This window comes from Scyliorhinus canicula, chromosome 13, assembly GCF_902713615.1.
Source record: "Scyliorhinus canicula chromosome 13, sScyCan1.1, whole genome shotgun sequence".
Lineage (NCBI taxonomy): Eukaryota > Metazoa > Chordata > Chondrichthyes > Carcharhiniformes > Scyliorhinidae > Scyliorhinus > Scyliorhinus canicula.
The window spans coordinates 68,881,558-68,899,097 of NC_052158.1; the positions used below are offsets into that span (position 1 = coordinate 68,881,558).

At 51.1% G+C, this 17,540-nt stretch overlaps 1 protein-coding gene across 1 annotated transcript in view; it reads right to left on the reverse strand.

Annotated features, from left to right (window-relative positions):
• klhl6 (kelch-like family member 6) overlaps nucleotides 1–16,613 on the reverse strand; it is a 66,322-nt gene extending 49,709 nt beyond the window's left edge. The window contains exons 1-2 of the mRNA XM_038816055.1: nucleotides 16,242–16,613; nucleotides 2,478–2,643 (exon numbers count right to left, since the gene is read on the reverse strand). Of these exons, the coding sequence (XP_038671983.1) occupies nucleotides 2,478–2,643; nucleotides 16,242–16,501 (426 nt within the window). The 5' untranslated portion in view covers nucleotides 16,502–16,613. The remainder of the gene's footprint in view (nucleotides 1–2,477; nucleotides 2,644–16,241) is intronic.
• Between the last annotated feature and the right edge of the window lie 927 nt (nucleotides 16,614–17,540).

Consider the following 17,540-nt stretch of genomic DNA (forward strand, 5'->3'; position numbering starts at 1 on the left):
TGGCCCAGAGACCATCTCACGGTGCTACATCCCTCAGTCAGCTTTGCAGCAGCAAGCCTGCAAATAGATGCCGCTTCTGCACCTGCACGCTGCCTATGTTGCATAGAAGCTGCAGGAAGTTTTGCGGTGACTGACGCAGCTCTTCTTTCTTAGCCCAGATTCTCAGAAGACTTATCCCCGTGCCAGGAAGGCGTTCCTGCCAATGCCTGGCAGCACCTTGGCATCTGCGACCAAGGCTTATCGATTACCTTGGGGCGGAATTTTTGTTAACACACAGTGTGAGGAAGAACATGGCCTGCTGTGATTGGAGCACTTGCTTCTGGAAACTGTGCATGACAGTGGTTAGCCAGGCGATCACACCTCTCAGTGATATCACCCAGAATCTGCTGTCACAATTCCCTTTGCGAAGAGGAGATTTGTGTCTGCCAACTGTGTCTGCAGAGTGGGTGTCGGAAGGATTACATGGAGCCCCTCTTGGGCAGTCTGGCCTACTTGGTATTTCTCCCAAATCCACTTCTTCCAAGCAAATCACCAGGGCGGTGGGTGGATTCTCACGCAAAATTCACTATAAATGGTATATTCCATAGTTTTGGCAAGACATAACAGCAAAACGGATAGAATTCAATAACAATTGTAGTGTGGTGGTATGGAAATGAGCACTGCCATTGGTGCAGAGCGCTGGCTTCCCATTGGCTCTGGCTGGTCATGTGCCTCTCGTCCGATTGGTTGGGACTAGTCATGTGACTGCTCTCCAATTGGTCGAGAGGCAAGTAGGCCCCGCCTCCGAGGCGGGGTGTAAGTACCCAGAGTTCCCGGCGGTCGGCCATTCTCTATAGTCGACCACCGGGCTAACAATTAGCTGATTAAAGCCACAGTTCGGAACCTAAATGTGTCTTCAGTCGAATTGATGGTACATCATGTAGTAACTCACTCTTGGCAAAAAAAAACTATGGGCGGGATTCTCTATCCAGCGATGCGGGAATCGCACAGCACGATTGGGCAGAGAATGGCACTCAGACAAAAAATGGAGGCCGGCGCCAGGCACCCAATGGAATGCCATGCTCCGGTGCCCAATGGAATGCCATGCTCCGGTGCCTCGACAGCCGGCGTGAATGCTTTCCACATCACACTCCAGCCTGGGCATGCAAATTGTACAGTAAACTGCTGTCAGATCATTAACGGGCCCAACCCAACAATATCCACGCCCCCACACGCGATGCTCCGCTTCCGCCAGGGGGAAATACTGATGGCGAGGTTCACTTGCATTAAATTCAGGAAACAGGCGCCTTGGCTGCTGAGGGAGAGAGGGGGTACGAAAAGTGCCCAACATCGCTATAGTGTGCTGACAGTTGCGCCGCTGGCCAAGGGGCTTCTGCCAGGGCTGGAGTGCGTAGTGGGGGTGGGGTGGACAGGCATGGTTCACCATTGCCACAGCCTGCAAGGCAGCCATGCGACTGCGCACGCCGCTGACTGCCCACTGGTGAACTTAGCACCACTGGTCATATGGGTGCCTCCTCAGGCCACCCCCCTCGGTATCCTCTGGACCCAGCTGACCATCAACGGGTTGGGAATGCTCCAGTGCAACCAGTGCCATCTTCTTGTTTAGGATTGAGAGTGTGTGGGGAGTGGAGTGCCCATATGCAGCTGCTGTTTGTCAGGCTCTCGAGTGCCAATCCCAACCCCGGTGAATCACACACCAGCATTCGTTGGAATTGCAGTAGTTCCACGTGGCACCAGTGCTAGCCCATTAGGATGTCATGAATCTCACCAGGATCGGCGCCAATTTCAGGGCCATAAAACGCATACCAGTCAGCCCTGGCATTAGCACTTAATCTCTGAAACGGAGAATTCTGGCCTATATGTTTAGAACAAAGATTTATTGAAAGCCTCAATGGCAGTGGAAGAATAAAACAATAGGGAAAGAAAAGGTAACAAAAAGGTCCCAGGCATGTATTTGGTTGCACTTGTGCCCTACAAAGGAAACTGAGATACCCTCAATTACGACACAGGAGAGAAGATTGGTAATTCATAGGCTTCAATTACCAGAGAACCAGACAGCTGCCGAGAAGTGTGCTCACAGCACGCTGCCCGCTAAGCGTAACCTTATATACAGTTTCCTGGGGGCGGAGCCAGAGGCGGAGTCCCCCAGGGTTCCAAGCCCGGTCTTAAAGGGGCCATCGCATTAAAGGTAAGGTACAGTTATACAGATATCATTCATCACAGAAACTTTGTGCTGTCCCGTCCCGAGTAACCCTTTGTTTAGTTTTTGTTGAAAATGGTTGTTCCATCTTAATTTTAATATTGAAGTGTAAGTCCAATGTGCTGCCGATGGGAATTTCCACACCTTCCCACCACCCACCTCCCCCATGTCCCCCAAGAGCTGAACAGAAACCACCCCCCAGTTTAACGCGTCTATCTCCGTGCATGTTGACATAACATGAAACACCTCTATAGTGGAAGGTTTGCTTGTTGCTAACCTGAAAGAGACTGGCGGCCTCGAGGATCCTCTGGACATTTTGCCTGGTGATGTAGACTTTGCTGGTGTAAGTATAATCCACTAACATCTGCATGGTATCGGCATCAACGCCCTTAATCACTATCTTCTCTTCGTGCTTTTCTTTAAGGTCATTACAAAACATCGCCCTGGGAGAGAAAAGAAGTACTGCATGAAACAATGATTCACTCATTTTGGGGCTTTTTTTTTGTTGCCAATTCCATACTTACTCTTGTTGAAATTGGATCTCTTGGAACCAAATACAGGGTGAGACAGATTCTGAATATGAATTGTTCCACCACCATCATTAAAGTCCAGTCTGTGATCAGACTACAAATCATATAGCACGGAAGGAGATCATTCAGGCCATCTTTCCTGTGCCAGTAATTTGATAGAGCGACTCAGTGGCTGGAAATATCCACTCCACCCCCCCCACCCCCCGCCACCGCTGACCCGCCCACAGTGGGTTTTCCGGTGGTGCAGCCTGCTCGCCATTGGCGGGTGGCATCTTCCCCTCCCGCCAAAGGCAATGGCCATTTGCTCACCGGTCACGGCCACCGGGGAACCTACCAGCCAGTGGTGACCCAAGGTGGCTGAAAAACCTCAGCCAATGAGTCCCATTCGCTACCTTGACCCACGGACCTGGAAAATCTCCTTTTCAAGTATATATTCAATTCCCTTTGGAAAATTACTATTAAATCTGTTTCCAAATCATCACAATTGGCTACATTTTAAAAAATGATCATACTTTCCCCTCTGATCTTTTTGCGAGTGACCTAGTCTGTGTCCTCAGGTTGTCGGCCCTCCATCATAGTTTTCCTTATTTACTCCAATAAAACCGCATGATGTTGAACACCTCGCTCAAATCTCCTCTTCACCTTCTTTGCTGTGGGGCGAACCCCAACTGCAATCTCTCCACATAACTGGAGCCCCTCAGCCTTGATAATTTGGTGCATCCTTGCTGGGGCAGCACAGTGGCACATCAGTTAGCACTACTACCTCACAACGCCGGGGACCCTGTTTCAACTTTGGCCTTGGCTGACTGTACTTGTGGAGTTTGTACGTTCTCCCCGTGTCTGCGTGGGTTTCCCCCGGGTGCTCCGGTTTCCCCCACAGTCCAAAGATGAGCAGGTTAGGTAGATGGGCATGCTAAATTGCCTCTTAGTATCCAAGGATCTGCAGGTCTGATTATGGGGTTCCTGGGATAGGGAGGAGTGGGCATGGTTAGAGTACTCTTTCAAAGGATTGGTGCAAACTTAATGGGCTGAATGGCCTCCTTCTGCATTAATAACAAAAGCAACAACATGCTGCTTTGGAAGAAAAGAACCCAAGCGGACTTAATTCCCTCTCTCATTTAGAAATGGATACCCATAGCCCTCTCAGTCACCAAACCACCCTCCATTACATAGCAGACATCAGGAAGAAGTCTTACAACACAAGGTTAAAATCCAACAGGTTTGTTTGGAATCACTAGCTTTCGGAGCGCAGCTCCTTCATCAGATGGACTTTAACCTGGTGTTGTAAGACTTGTTTCTGTGCCCACCCCAGTCCAATGCCGACATCTCCACATCATAGCAGACAACGTGAAGTTATTTCTAAATTTGTTGTGGATTCAATCTCATCTCGGACCCGAGAACAAAACTCAATGCTAACACTCCAGTGCAGCACTGATGGAGTGCTTTAAGAACAGGATAGGTGCTGTAGTGAGCTAAATCATCCAGACTCCTCAAAGAAAACTGCCTTGTTAGAGCCTCAGTAGCAGGCCCGATCTCATTGAGCATCCTAGGAAAAGTGGATTAAATGAGCCACTTGAACACATGGTGATTGGAAGCTGCAGGGAGGCAAAAGTAATCTATAGTACCTAACTGAGGATCTTTTAACTACTGTTTACATTGATGTGTTACCTCACTTGGTGAAGTTACCCGCATTTTTAGCTCACATCGATGCATATGTCTTCTCATAATTTACTCCTTTATTTTCCATCAACTGGTATCTGGAGGCCTATGGCACCCCCAGCCTTCTGGGTCCCCAGTAAATTTATTCCACTTAGTCATCAGTAATTGGAGCCTTTGCCTGTTCCTCAGGCTGGAAGGCCTTAAAGCCTCCCTGAAGCCTGAACCTCGTGACGTTCAACCATAACACGCCACATTTCTGAAGCAGCACATGAGAGAAGAGGGAGTCATAAAGCTAATTCCAACACTCCCCAATCCTGCTGATTAATGTTTGCATCACAGAGGCTACTGGGGAAATCTAGGACTATATGTGAGTGAAGATACATTTAAAGAGCTGTATTTTAAAATGTAACTTTTGTAAGGGACAACAAAGCGTCCACACTGAATAATAGAGAAAAACAAAACTTATTTTATTGACACGTTAACTATTGTGGTGAGCACTGTTGCTTCACAGCACCAGGGACCCGAGTTCGATTCCTGGCTTGGGTCACTGTCTGTGCGGTGTCTGCATGTTCTCCCCGTGTCTGCGTGGGTTTCCTCCGGGTGCTCCGGTTTCCTCCCACACTTCCCGAAAAATGTGCTGCTAGGTGAATTGGACATTCTGAATTCTCCCTCCGTGTACCCGAACAGGTGTTGGAATGCGGCGACTAGGGGATTTTCGCAATAATGTCATTACAGTGGGGTTTCCCCCCCGGGTTGCTGTTGCTGCTCACCTCCACCTAACGTTCCGCGAGAAAGTCAAGGAACGGTTGCCACCGCCTGGAGAACCCCTGCAAGGACCCTCACAAGGCAAACTTTATCTTCTCCATCCTGAGAAACCCTGCCATGTCTTTGACCCAAGCCTCCACGCTTAGGGGATTCGCGTCCCACCACAATAACAAGAGCCTTCTCCGGCTACCAAGGAGGCAAAGGCCAGAACTCCAGCCTCTTTCGACTCCTGCACTTCCGGATCCTCCGATACCCCAAATAACGCTATCCCCTAACTCGGTTTTACCCAAGTGTCCAAGACCTTGGACATAACCTTTGCAAGGCCCTTCCAGAACTCCGCAAGCGCCGGGCACGCCCAGAACATATGGACGTGGTTTGCTGGGCTCCCCGAACACCGCACACATCTGTCCTCCACCCCAAAAAATTTACTCATCCTCGCCCCTGTCATATGCGTCCTGTGTAACACTTTAAACTGGATCAGGCTGAGCCTGGCACAAGATGAGGAGGAATTGACCCTGCCCAGGGCGTCAGCCCACAGGCTCTCATCCAACTCCTCACCCAGCTCCTCCTCCCATTTGCCCTTCAGCTCCTCCACCGAGGCTTCCTCCGCCTCCTGCAGCTCCTGGTATATCTCTGAGATCTCATCCTCTCCGACCCACACGCCCAAGATCACCCTGCCCTGTATCCTTCGGGCAGGCAGCAATGGGAATTCTCCTACCTGCTTCCTGACACACGCCCGAACCTGCATGTACCTGAAGGCAGCTCCTCCAACCTCTTTTCCTGGCCCCGCGGCATGCAGCACAAAGAGCTCACTCTTCCCAACATTAAGCTTATACCCAGAGAAGTCTCCAAACTCCCTGAGGGTCTGCATAACCTCCCCCATCCCCTCCACCGGATCTGTAATATATAAAAGCAAATCATCCGCATATAGTGAGACGTGGTGCTCCTCCCCCCCCCCGCCTCCCCCCGCCGAACCAAACCCCCTCCAGCTTTAGATTCCCTCAGTGCCATGGCCAATGGCTCAATTGCCAAAGCAAACAGCAGGGGGGACAGAGGACACCCCTGTCTCGTTCCACGATATAGTCTAAAGTACTCTGACCTCAACCGGTTCGTCGATACACTCGCCACCGGGGCCTGGTATAACAATTTAACCCACCCTGTGAACCCCTCCCCAAAGTCAAACCTACCCAGCACCTCCCACAGGTACTCCCGCTCCACCCGGTCAAAGGCTTTCTCCGCGTCCACATTCAGGAGCCTCCGCACATTTGCATTCAACTGCCTATCCTTCACAAATCCCGTCTGATCCTCATGTTTCACTCCCGGGACATAATCCTCAATCCTAATGGCCAGGACCTTCGCCAACATCTTGGCATCCACATTAAGGAGTGAAATCAGCCTATACGAGCCACACTGCAGCGGGTCTTTGTCCCGCTTGAGAATAAGCGAGATCAGAGCTTTCGACATCGTCGGGGCAAGACTTCTGTATTCTCTCGCCTCGTTAAAAGTTCTCAACAGCAACGGAGCCAACAGTTCCGAAAACTTCCTATAGAATTCAATCGGGAACCCATCCGGCCCCGGGGCCTTGCCTGCCCGCACACGCCCCAATCCCTTAACCAGCTCCCTCCATCCCAATCGGGGCCCCCAAACCCTCTATCTGCTCCTCCTCCACCCTCGGAAACCTCAATTGCTCCCGGAACCGCCGCATCCCCCCCTCCCCCCCGGGGGCTCTGATTTGTACAAGTTCTCATAGAAGCCCCTAATGACCTTGTTTATTCTGGCTGGACTGCACCGTATTCCCTCCCTTGTCCCTGATTCTCCCAATTTCCCTAGCCGCCTCCTTCCTCCTCAGCTAATGCGCCAGCATCCGACTCGCCTTCTCCCCATATTCATACGCTGCTCCTTGTACCTCCACTGGGCCTCAGCTTTCCCCGTCGTCAACAAGTCAAACTCCGTTTGGAGGCTCCAGCGCTCCTTCAGCAGCCCCTCCTCGGGGGATTCCGCATATCCCCTATCCACCCTCAGTATCTCTCCTACCAATCTATCCCTCTCCCTCCTCTCCCTCTTTTCTCTGTGAGCCCTGATGGAGATTAGCTCCCCTCTGACCACCGCCTTCAGCGCCTCCCAGACCACGCTCACCGAGACCTCCCCGTTGTCATTGGCCTCCATATACCTCTGAATACACGCCCCAGATCCGCCCACAGACCTCCTCATCCGCAAACATTCCCACGTCCAAGCACCACAAAGGGCGCTGGCCCCTCTCTTCCCCCAACTCCAGCTCCACTCAGTGCAGGGCGTGATCTGAAATTGCGATGGCCGAGTACTCCGTCCCCTCTACTCTCGGAATCAGTGCCCTGCTCACCACGAAAAAGTCTATCTGTGAATATTCCTTGTGGACATGGGAAAAGAAGGAGAACTCCCTCGCCCTTGGCCTAGCAAACCTCCATGGATCCACTCCCCCCATCTGATCCATAAACCCCCTCAGGACCTTGGCCGCAGCCGGCCTCTTACCCGACCTAGACCGATCCATTGCTGGGTCCAGTACCGTGTTGAAATCCCCCCCCCATAATTAGGTTCCTCATCTCCAAATCCGGGATCCAACTTAGCATCCACTTTATGAACCATGCATCGTCCAAATTTGGGGTATTATACATTCACCAGCACCACCCGGGCCCCCTGCAGCCTACCACTCACCATCATATACCGGCCCCCTTTTATCCGCCACGATGCCCACCGCCTCGAAAGTCACCCGCTTGCTCACCAAAATTGCTACCCCCCTGTTCTTCGCGTCCAACCCGGAGTGAAAGACCTGCCCTACCCATCCATTCCTCAGCCTGGTCTGATCCGCAACCTTCAGGTGCGTCTCCTGTAGCATGGCTACGTCTGCCTTCAGTCCCGCAAATACCCGGGCCCTCTTGACCGGACCATTTAGGCCTCTCACATTCCACGTGATCAGCCAGATCGGGAGACTACCCCCCCCCACCGACTAGCCATCTCCTTTTTTAGACCAGCCACGTGCACACGTCTCCCGCTCCTTCCAGCCCCCCAGGCAGAGGCTCCCCTCCCCGACTCTCCCTATTATCTCCAGCTCCCCCTCAGTCAATACAGCAGCAACCCAGTACCCCACCCCCCAACCCCCCCCCCCTCCCCCGGCCAGGCATTTGCTTAACCCCCCTGCTCCCCCCATTGCACTCCCGTAAGTCAGCTGACTCCTGCTGACCCCGGCCGCTCCCGCCTCTGCCACCGATCCCCGCAGAATTCCCCCCTAAAGCCCAAGTCCCCCCTCCACACCCCCTGCAAACCAATGTAGACTCCAGTCCAATACCACACCCCCCCCCCCCCCGCATCCGGCCCCGCCCCCTCTCCACGGGAAAAGAAAACCCGCGCTCCCTGTCTTGGCCGACCCCGCCCTCTATGGCGCAGCTCCATTCTCCTCCAACCTCACCCCAATCCCCGGAGGCCCAGGGTCCCCGGCCCCTTCTCCCCCCACCGAATGCGAGGAACAACCCCTCCCAAACCAGCACAAACACACAAAGAAAGCACAAATATCACCCTCTCCCACTCCACAACATTCCCCAAAACATGCGCCAGACCACTAATTTGAGTCCAGCTTCTCATTTTTGATAAAGGTCCACGCCTCGTCCGGCGTATCAGAATAGTGGTGACGGTCCTGATATGTGACCCACAATCTCGCGGGCTGCAACAGGTCAAACTTCACCCCCTTTCCGTGGAGAACCGCCTTGGCCCGATTGAATCCTGCCCTCTTCTTGGCCAGCTCTACGCTCCAGTCCTGGTAAATGCGAATTTCAGCATTCTCCCACCTGTTGCTCCGCTCCTCCTTCGCCCATCTCAAGACGCACTCCCTGTCGGTGTAACGGTGAAACCTCACCACCACAGCCCTCGGCAGCTCATTCGCCCTCGGTCTCCTCGCCAGGACTCTGTGTGCCCCATCCAGCTCCAAGGGCCTCGGGAAGGCTCCCGCGCCCATCAGCGTGCTCAGCATCGTAGCTACATACGCCCCAGCATCCGACCCCTCCACACCTTCAGGGAGACCCAGAATCCGCAAATTCTTCCTTCTCGACCTGTTCTCCAGATCCTCAAATTTCTCCTGCCACTTTTTATGGAGCGCCTCGTGCGACTCCACTTTCACCGCCAGGCCGAGGATTTTGTCCTCATTATCAGAGGCCTTCTGCTGCACCTCTTCAATAGCTGTCCCCTGCATCCTCTGGGTCTCTACCAGCCTTTCAATCGGCGCCTTCATAGGGGCCAACATCTCTGCCTTCAATTCCGCAAAGCAGCTTCGTAGAAACACTTGCTGCTCCCACGATCATTGAGCCCACGCTGCCTGGTCTCCGCCCGCCGCCATCTTGCTTTTTCACGCCCGTTCTCCCCTCTTCTCTAATGCCCCTTTTTTGACCGCGCCGCTCCTGGTCCACTCCATACAGTTCTGGGGGAACCTCACAGCTACCTTCCCACACCGGGAATCGTCGACCAAATGCCGCTGGGGCTCCTTAAAAGGGCCCAAAAGTCCGTTCTCGGCGGGAGCTGCCGAACGTGCGACCTACCCAGGCATAGCCGCAACCGGAAGTCGTCATTACAGTGTTAATGTAAGCCTACTTGTAGCACTAATAAAGATTATTATTATGTACAGCTCCAGTAGTTCCCTACTGGGCCTTCGCTAGTCGGTGTCTGACTGGTCAGTTACACCGGCCATATGTACTGCGAAGGCTTGCCCCTTAAAGAGACCTTGCTACCACATCCCTCCCCCCTTAAGTCCCTCAATAACACACATTACACACGTTACTCAGGTTCCCATTTGCAATGCTTAAACACACTTTCTCCCTGGAGGGGCAGGTTGACCTTGCCATTGGCACATGCAGGGTCACAGTCCTCTTCGATCAGCTTGGCTGTCCGCTGCTCATACAGTGAGGCATTCATGCCCCCTCCAGGGTCCCAAGTTCAATTCCTGGCTTGGGTCATTGTCTGTGTGGAGTCTGCACGTTCTCCTCGTGTGGGTTTCCTCCGGGTGCTCCGGTTTCCTCCCACAGTCCAAAGACGTGCAGTTTAGGTGGATTGGCCATGCTAAATTGCCCTTAGTGTCCAAAACAAAGGTTAATTGGGGTTACTGGGATGGGGAGAAGGAAGTGTGTGCTTGAGTGGAGTGCGCTTTCCAAAGGCCGGTGCAGACTCAATGGGCCGAATTGCCTCCTTCTGCACTGTAAATTCTATGAACATGCAGACTCCAAGCCGGGAATCGAACCTGGGACCCTGGAGCTGTGAAGCAACTGTGCTACCGTGCTGCTGATATGATACTGGTGCCATGGTGGTCCCCAATATTTTCAGGGTTTCCCCTGTATATGTTGCAAACTTGGCCATTGTGCTACATAGGCTCAAAGACTGAACTCCTTCTCAAAGATATTTGAATGTTTGTTCGTCCACAACCAAGAACGGCGGCCTGGTGTCACCCTCCATCTTTTGTGGTCTTTCATTTACTGTGGGGACTATCTCAGTTGGGGCTGTTTTGCTCACTTTCACCAGAGCTGCAGGGACTGCTGCTCAAACAGGCCCAAAACAAATTCCATTACATGGTGAACCAAATTGCACACGACTGGACATGGATCTACAAATGGAACCCGACGAATCTGGAAAGGGAATGAAAAGGGGGAAGGAAGGGGAAAAGGGAGGGGGGCGGTAACCAACCAGGCAGACAGCGGAAGGTCGAAAACGTAGCCGCAAAGGAAGGACCCAAAAGCTGAATCAAAAGGTGCCTGGGCAGAACCTCCCCCACCCCGCCACCACTCACCTCCAGATAGAGGCTTGTAAATATGCATGGTAGATTAGGATTGGATTATTGTGATGTGCTGTATCTGCTATCGGAATGACCATGCTCTTCATATTGTGTTCCGTACGCACGGATGTAAAATGACAAAAAGCCAATAAAAACATTTTTTTTAAAAGAAAGACAAGGGCAGCAGACACACATGAATGCCATCACTTCCCCTCCAAGACACAAACACAATCCCGACTTGGAAATATATCGCCGTTCCCTCCATAACAGCAATGTGAGAGTACCCACTCCATGTGGAATGCAGCTCACTACCACCCTCTCAAGGGCAATTAGAGATTGGCAATAAATGCTGGCCCAGCCAGCGAAGCCCACATCCCATGAAAGAATTTTAAAAATGGCTGTAAAAAGCTGTAGTGCAGAGGCATCTGGGTGCACGTGTACCTGAATCACAAAACGTGAGCCTGCTGATAAAGTCAATAACTTTCGGCTGGCCTGCGGGTCCGGCTACGGCGGGACAGGAACATCCTGGCCGATATTTCCTCTCATGGGGGATTCTCGAACTAGGAGGCACCGTTTAAAAATAAAAGACGATTCTTCAATCTGCCGGCCACGTTTTCCTGCGCTGCGGGCCCTCGCTGGCAGCGGGATCGTCCCATTGTGGCCACTCCACGCCATCGGGAACCCCCCCCCCGGGTGTGGGTGCACTGCAGGTGGAGCGGAGAATCCCGCCGACAAATAATTCCCCAGAAGGTGTCTCCCATTTAACAGGGAGATGATGAGTAATTTATTTTCTCAGAGGATCGTTAGTGTTTGGGATTCTCCTCCACGGAGAGCAGTGGAGGCTGAGTCGTTGAATGGATTAAAGGCAGAGTTGGGCACATTTCTGATTGACAAGATGGTCAAGGGTTAGGGGGGACAGGCAGGATGAAGTTATGGTCACCATCGGATCAGCGATTATATTATGGCATGGTGGAGCGGCTTGCGAGGCCAAGTGGCCTACTCCTGCTCCTATTTCTTATGAGCTTAGGTGTAAGCCATGATCCTGAGGTGACTCCCTTGCCTATATGTCTAAAGGTTGTAGGCTCAAGCACTCCAGAGACTTGAGCGCGTCGCCTGGGCTGGCACTTCAGCGCAGCACTGTCGGAGTTGCTGTCTCTTAAATGAGGCGATAAGCTTCTTGGCTAGGCATACAAGACCCTGAGTGGAAAAGGAGCAGAGGAGTTCTCTCATATCCTGGCCAATATCATTAAAACAGATTATTGTAGTCGATGAGAAGCCCCTAAAAGATAAGTCAAAAGTAATTTATTTCTTACTCACAGTGAGGAAATACAACAAAAGCAACACTCCAAGTCCCAGCCGGAACCATCCCAGGTCCCGCTTGGGCTGGCTTTTATCTTGGAGAATTAACAATCCCCGCTGCGGTGCGTTTGCCCCCTGTTATGGGCCAGGGTTTAGAGAACCCCAAAGTGTATCATGGAGTTCATCTGACCCACAACGTTTACTAGATTGTAGTATGGGGAGCACACAGCCCACTCTACAGGTGTGGTACAGCAGAAATGAAAAAGAATTTTTTAAAGCAAAACAATGTTTATTCTATGAACTCAAGTTAACCTTTTAAAACATACAGTGAACATCTCAGCAACCATCAATTCAAATACAACCCCCAAGAATACAACACTAAGTAATGCTTACGCTGTCCTTTTAACATCCAGAAGACTTACAAACAACGTAACCTTTAACAGAAGCACATCAGGTTAAAGTCGCTACTGAAAACATTTATAATTCTAAATTCACCAAATGATCAAGAGATAGTCTTTTCATGGTAGAGAGAACAGCAGTGCAGCTGCTTTGTCTGGCTTCAGCTCCAACCCTGAAAACGAAACCAAAAAGACAGAGACACACCCAGGCTTTTCTCAAAGTGAAACTAAAAAGCAGAGCCAGAGCTCAGCTCCACCCACACTCTGACATCACTGCAGTAACATGAGCAGTCAAACATTTCTCAAAGCGACATTCTCATGACACCCCTCAGCGGTAGAGCTCGTACTCCACAAGCCTCACGGCGAGATCGATCCGGTCCGTTACTTTTGGTCTAGCCAGTTGGTGCCATACGTCAGTTACTCTTCCCCAGAGAATGATCCACGGGGAGTCTCTCTCCCAAACAGTTTACCCGCAGGAAATCACTCGCCCAGTTGTCACTCTCCCCACAACTGTCTGCTGGGAGTGGCAGGTATAAAGAGAGTTAGTGTCTCCAGCTCAGACAATAATGGGTTCAATAAAAGCAAAATACTGCAGATGCTGGAAATCTGAAACAAGAGCAGAAAATGCTGGAAAAACTCAGCATGTCTGGCAGCATCTGTGGAGACAGAACCCAGAGTTAAGGGCCAGGATTCTCCCACCTCACTTGCGGCTGGGATTCTCCAGTCCCGCTGAAAGTGAATAGAGTTTTGGCTGGGACGCCAAATTCTCCGTTCTCACTTGGGGCGGCAATGGACGAGACCGGAAAATCCCACAGAACGTTTCTTGTCACATGATTCTTCTTCAGACCCCCAATCCAGGCTTGTGCATGTAACCATGCCTGGTGTCAAAGCGCAGTACTGAGGGAAAGTGCTGCATTGTCAGAGTTTCTATCTTTCCTGGTGTCCTGGCCAACGTTAATCCCTCAATCAAATCTAAGAGGTGTCGTGTTATGTACTCTGGGATAACACAGGCTGCAACTGGATGCAGCTTTAACCAAAAGATACTCCAGACCTTGAAGTTAGTTCAATTTGATTTATTGAACCAGTAGCACAGTTAGCTCAAACAAAAGGGAAAATGCTGGAAAATCTCAGCAAGTCTGGCAGCATCTGTAGGGAGGGAAAGGAGCTAACGTTTTGAGTCCAACGACTCTTTGTCAAAGCTTTGACAAAGAGTCAGCGGACTCGAAACTTAGCTCTTTTCTCTCCCTAAAGATGCTGCTAGACTTGCTGATATTTTCCCGCATTTTCCCTTTCGTTTCAGATTACAGCATCCGCAGTAATTTGCTTTTAGCACAGTTAGCACAGTTCTCTTTGACTCTCTGTTAACCTAAGTGTGGTTACTCTGTCTGACTGAACCAGACGAGCTCTGAGCTACGTGCTGGAGGTGTGATACTGTACATACACCCTGACTCACTCTGTAAATGTTCATCAGTGGATAGAGGCAGAGTGTGAGCGCCTCGTGCCTTTTATAGTGAGATACCACCCCTGAGTGTCCTGCCTGCTCATTGGTCATGTCCTGTTCTCTGTGTCCATTAGCTGCCTGTCTCTGCCTGTCTGTATATCATTATCTGCATGTCTGCATATCATGACAAGAGGGTCGGTTCAACTTTGGTGTAATACTGTTGACTTCAGTCCCCTGTTTTTCACCTCTTCCTGAACATGAAATTTGGGAGAAATGTACAGCGGGTGCCAGAATAAATATTGTCCATTTCACACTACCTCGTAAAATCAAAATTACTCTCGTGAAAGTGAGAGAAGAGGACATTATCTCTCATCGCTGCCTTCCTGCACGTGAATTGGCTGCTTCATTTTCTTACCGACCAACACTGACTATTTAGAAAGTCACTCAGCTATCACGTGCTTCTGAAAGCTCAGGTGATACAGAAGTTTTTATATAGTTTCTTTCTTTATCAATTTAAAACTAAGGCAGAACATAATACATCTGATGGAAAAACGTGAGCCTGTAGTCTGCAGTGAAACACATTTATTTTGACATACTTCACATGCCACACTCCTTTGCACATTTACACGGGTATGTGGTACGCCTCGCACTTTGGGTTGCCAGCTTTACTTGGCCGTATTACTGGAGGTTTCATCACATCTCCCACTTCCCAGTCACCCTATGACCCAACCGCTTCACATTTCAAATATTTCCACAGCTGATAAATGAAAGCCAACAAACAAGTGAAAGAAAAATAAAATAGGTTTATTTTCTTAGTAGCCTGAAGATTTTCCACTTGGGGTTGCCTGTTCTAGAGCCAGGAGATTGACCGTGTTTGCTCATAAATCTCACTCCTCGCTTCTCCCCAATGTTCTGCCATAATAGTTACAGCCAGCAAGAGGAAACCACATTGAGACATCAGGAACAACTAGCTGACGCAATCCTTATTTACCAGCATCAGAACAGTGAACGGAAGGATGGGTACAGAATTTCATTGAATAAAGGAGTTGGCCACACAACAGTGAGGATCTGGGGGATTGTTATTGAATATTTGTTTATCTTCAGTCAGCAGACTCCAGCTCAAAGAAGGGACTGCTCGGGAACACCTGCAGAACAGCTCAACTCAACTGAATATCAGCAACTTGAATTTATCTAGTGCCTCCAACCGAGTTCAAACATCCCCAAGGCTATTTGCAGGATGATTATCAAACACAAATTTAACACTGAGCCACAGAAGGAGATATTATGGCAAGTTCCCAAGGGCTTAGCGAAAGACGTCTAAAGGAGCCTCCCAAAGGAGAAAGGTGGAGAGTCAAAAGGGGTCTAGGGAGCAATTTAGGGCCGAGACAGCTGAAGGCACGGTTACCAAAAGCTGGACGCAGGAAATATCGAAGGTTTCCAGCATGTTAACAAAGGAAAGATGCTGGCCGGGATTCTCTGTTGTCCTATTCCAAAATCGGGAACGGCAATCGGGCGAAGAATGGCTCCCGACGCCGAAATTGTGGCAGGTGCCAATTTGACGCCGGGTCGTGATTCTCCGCCACCTCAACGTTATCGAGACGCACGCCACGCACAGTCACAACCGCGTTTGAATATCAAGCTGCCTCCGATAGGCCGAGTTCCCGGCGGCGCAGGCCACGTTTAGTCTCAGCGGTTGTGAACCTGGCTTGGCAGCTGCAGAGAGGGAGAGAGGGCATACAGACAGTGTCCAGCAGCGCCATACTCCGCTGAGAGCCGTGATGCTGGCCGGGGGGGGGGGTTTCTGCCAGGGCTAGGGGGAGTAGTGGGGGATCGATAGGAGGTGGCCTGTGGGGTCGGGCTGGATGGCCATGCAGTCCAGCATAGCCAGAGCCAACTTGACGGGGGCAATCGGTGCGTGTGTGGGGGGTATAGCGTACCCGCAGCTTGCAGCCCTGCGCATGTTCAGAAAGGACCCGGTGATCCTCCCACCATTTTAGCGCGTTCCGCGGGTGTTTCAGGCGGCGCCGGTGCTAGCCCCTCACCGGTAGCGGAATTGGTGCGGATATGACGCCGATTTTCCATCGTGAAACACCACAGATCCGCCATTGGCGTCAGCACTTAAGACGCAGGAACAGAGGATTCAGCCGGCTCTCTTTTGGCCTACCTGAAGTAACTGCTAGCAGCTGCCAGGACCACCCGATGGCAGGAGAACTCCCTGTCTTCCACACACAGCACCACATCTGTCAGGGACCTCTCCAGCCGGAGGCCCTCCAGGCCACCCTGGAGGACGGAAGAGAAGCCAGTATCGTCAAAGGTCATCCTCCCATCGGACGAACCCTCCGTCAGCCCCTCGACGTCCCAGGAGTGTGTCCCAGTCTGGCTGCTCGAGGACTGGTCGGTGCTGTTCTCCACCACGTCTGCCATTTCGCATGCTACTGCCTGATTGCTCCACTCTCCGCTGACTGTATCAGCGTTCTGAGGTTTCGAAGTCGGTTGTAATGTTGCCCTTTGACGGATTTCCTGCTCATGACTCGCTCCTTATCACAGACCAACACGCATGCATAACAGGAAGAGCTGCACTTTCTCATTTTTTTATCCATCCCCCCCCCCCCCCCCCCCCCCCCAGTACTGCCCCCAACATGTTTTTCTTTCGTGGAGTTTAGTTAGTCCACTGAACGATAATAATAAACACTTCTCATCTCATTCGTGTTTCTTTAGTGTAAAAAGGAATTGAATGTAATGTGCAGATCTCGCGTGGGTAAAATAAGAAAGCAGCGCTCTATACCGGGCGAGCAATTTGTGTTAGAGTCAAAGCAGGGCTTGGGTGACGTCAAACACCATGAGTCTGCAGATCGAGAGTGTGTGATTTGACTCCTCAAATCATGTGGGGTTAGTTCCTGCCCTAAGGATGACCTTCCCCTCGCAAAGTGCTTGATGATCAAGGTCATCCACAAACAGATAGCAATGATTTTCAGTGAAACAATTTCTATTTTTTGGTTTTCTACCTCTCGCGAGGACAATGACACTTGTTGCCTTTGATCCCTTTGGCTGCAGACAGTTCATGGGTTGAATTGCAAGGTGCTCAACTCTCACAAACTTCTACAGATGTGCCATAGAGAGCATCCTATCCGGCTGCATCACAGCTTGGTATGGCAACTGCTCAGCCCAAGATCGCAAGAAACTGCAGAGTGTGGTGTACTCAGCCCAACGCATCACACATGCTTGCCACCCTCCCATTGATTCTGTGTACACCTCCCACTGCCTCAGGAAGGCAGACAGCATTGGCAGAGACCCCTGCCACACAGGCTTTGCCCTCTTCCAGACCCTTCCATCAGCCAGCAGATACAGAAGTCTGAAGACCCGCACATGCAGACATTCTTCCCCACAGCTACTAGACTCCTCAACGACTCTCCCTCGGACTGATCTGTTCCCTGTAAGAACACTATTCACGACACCCTATGCT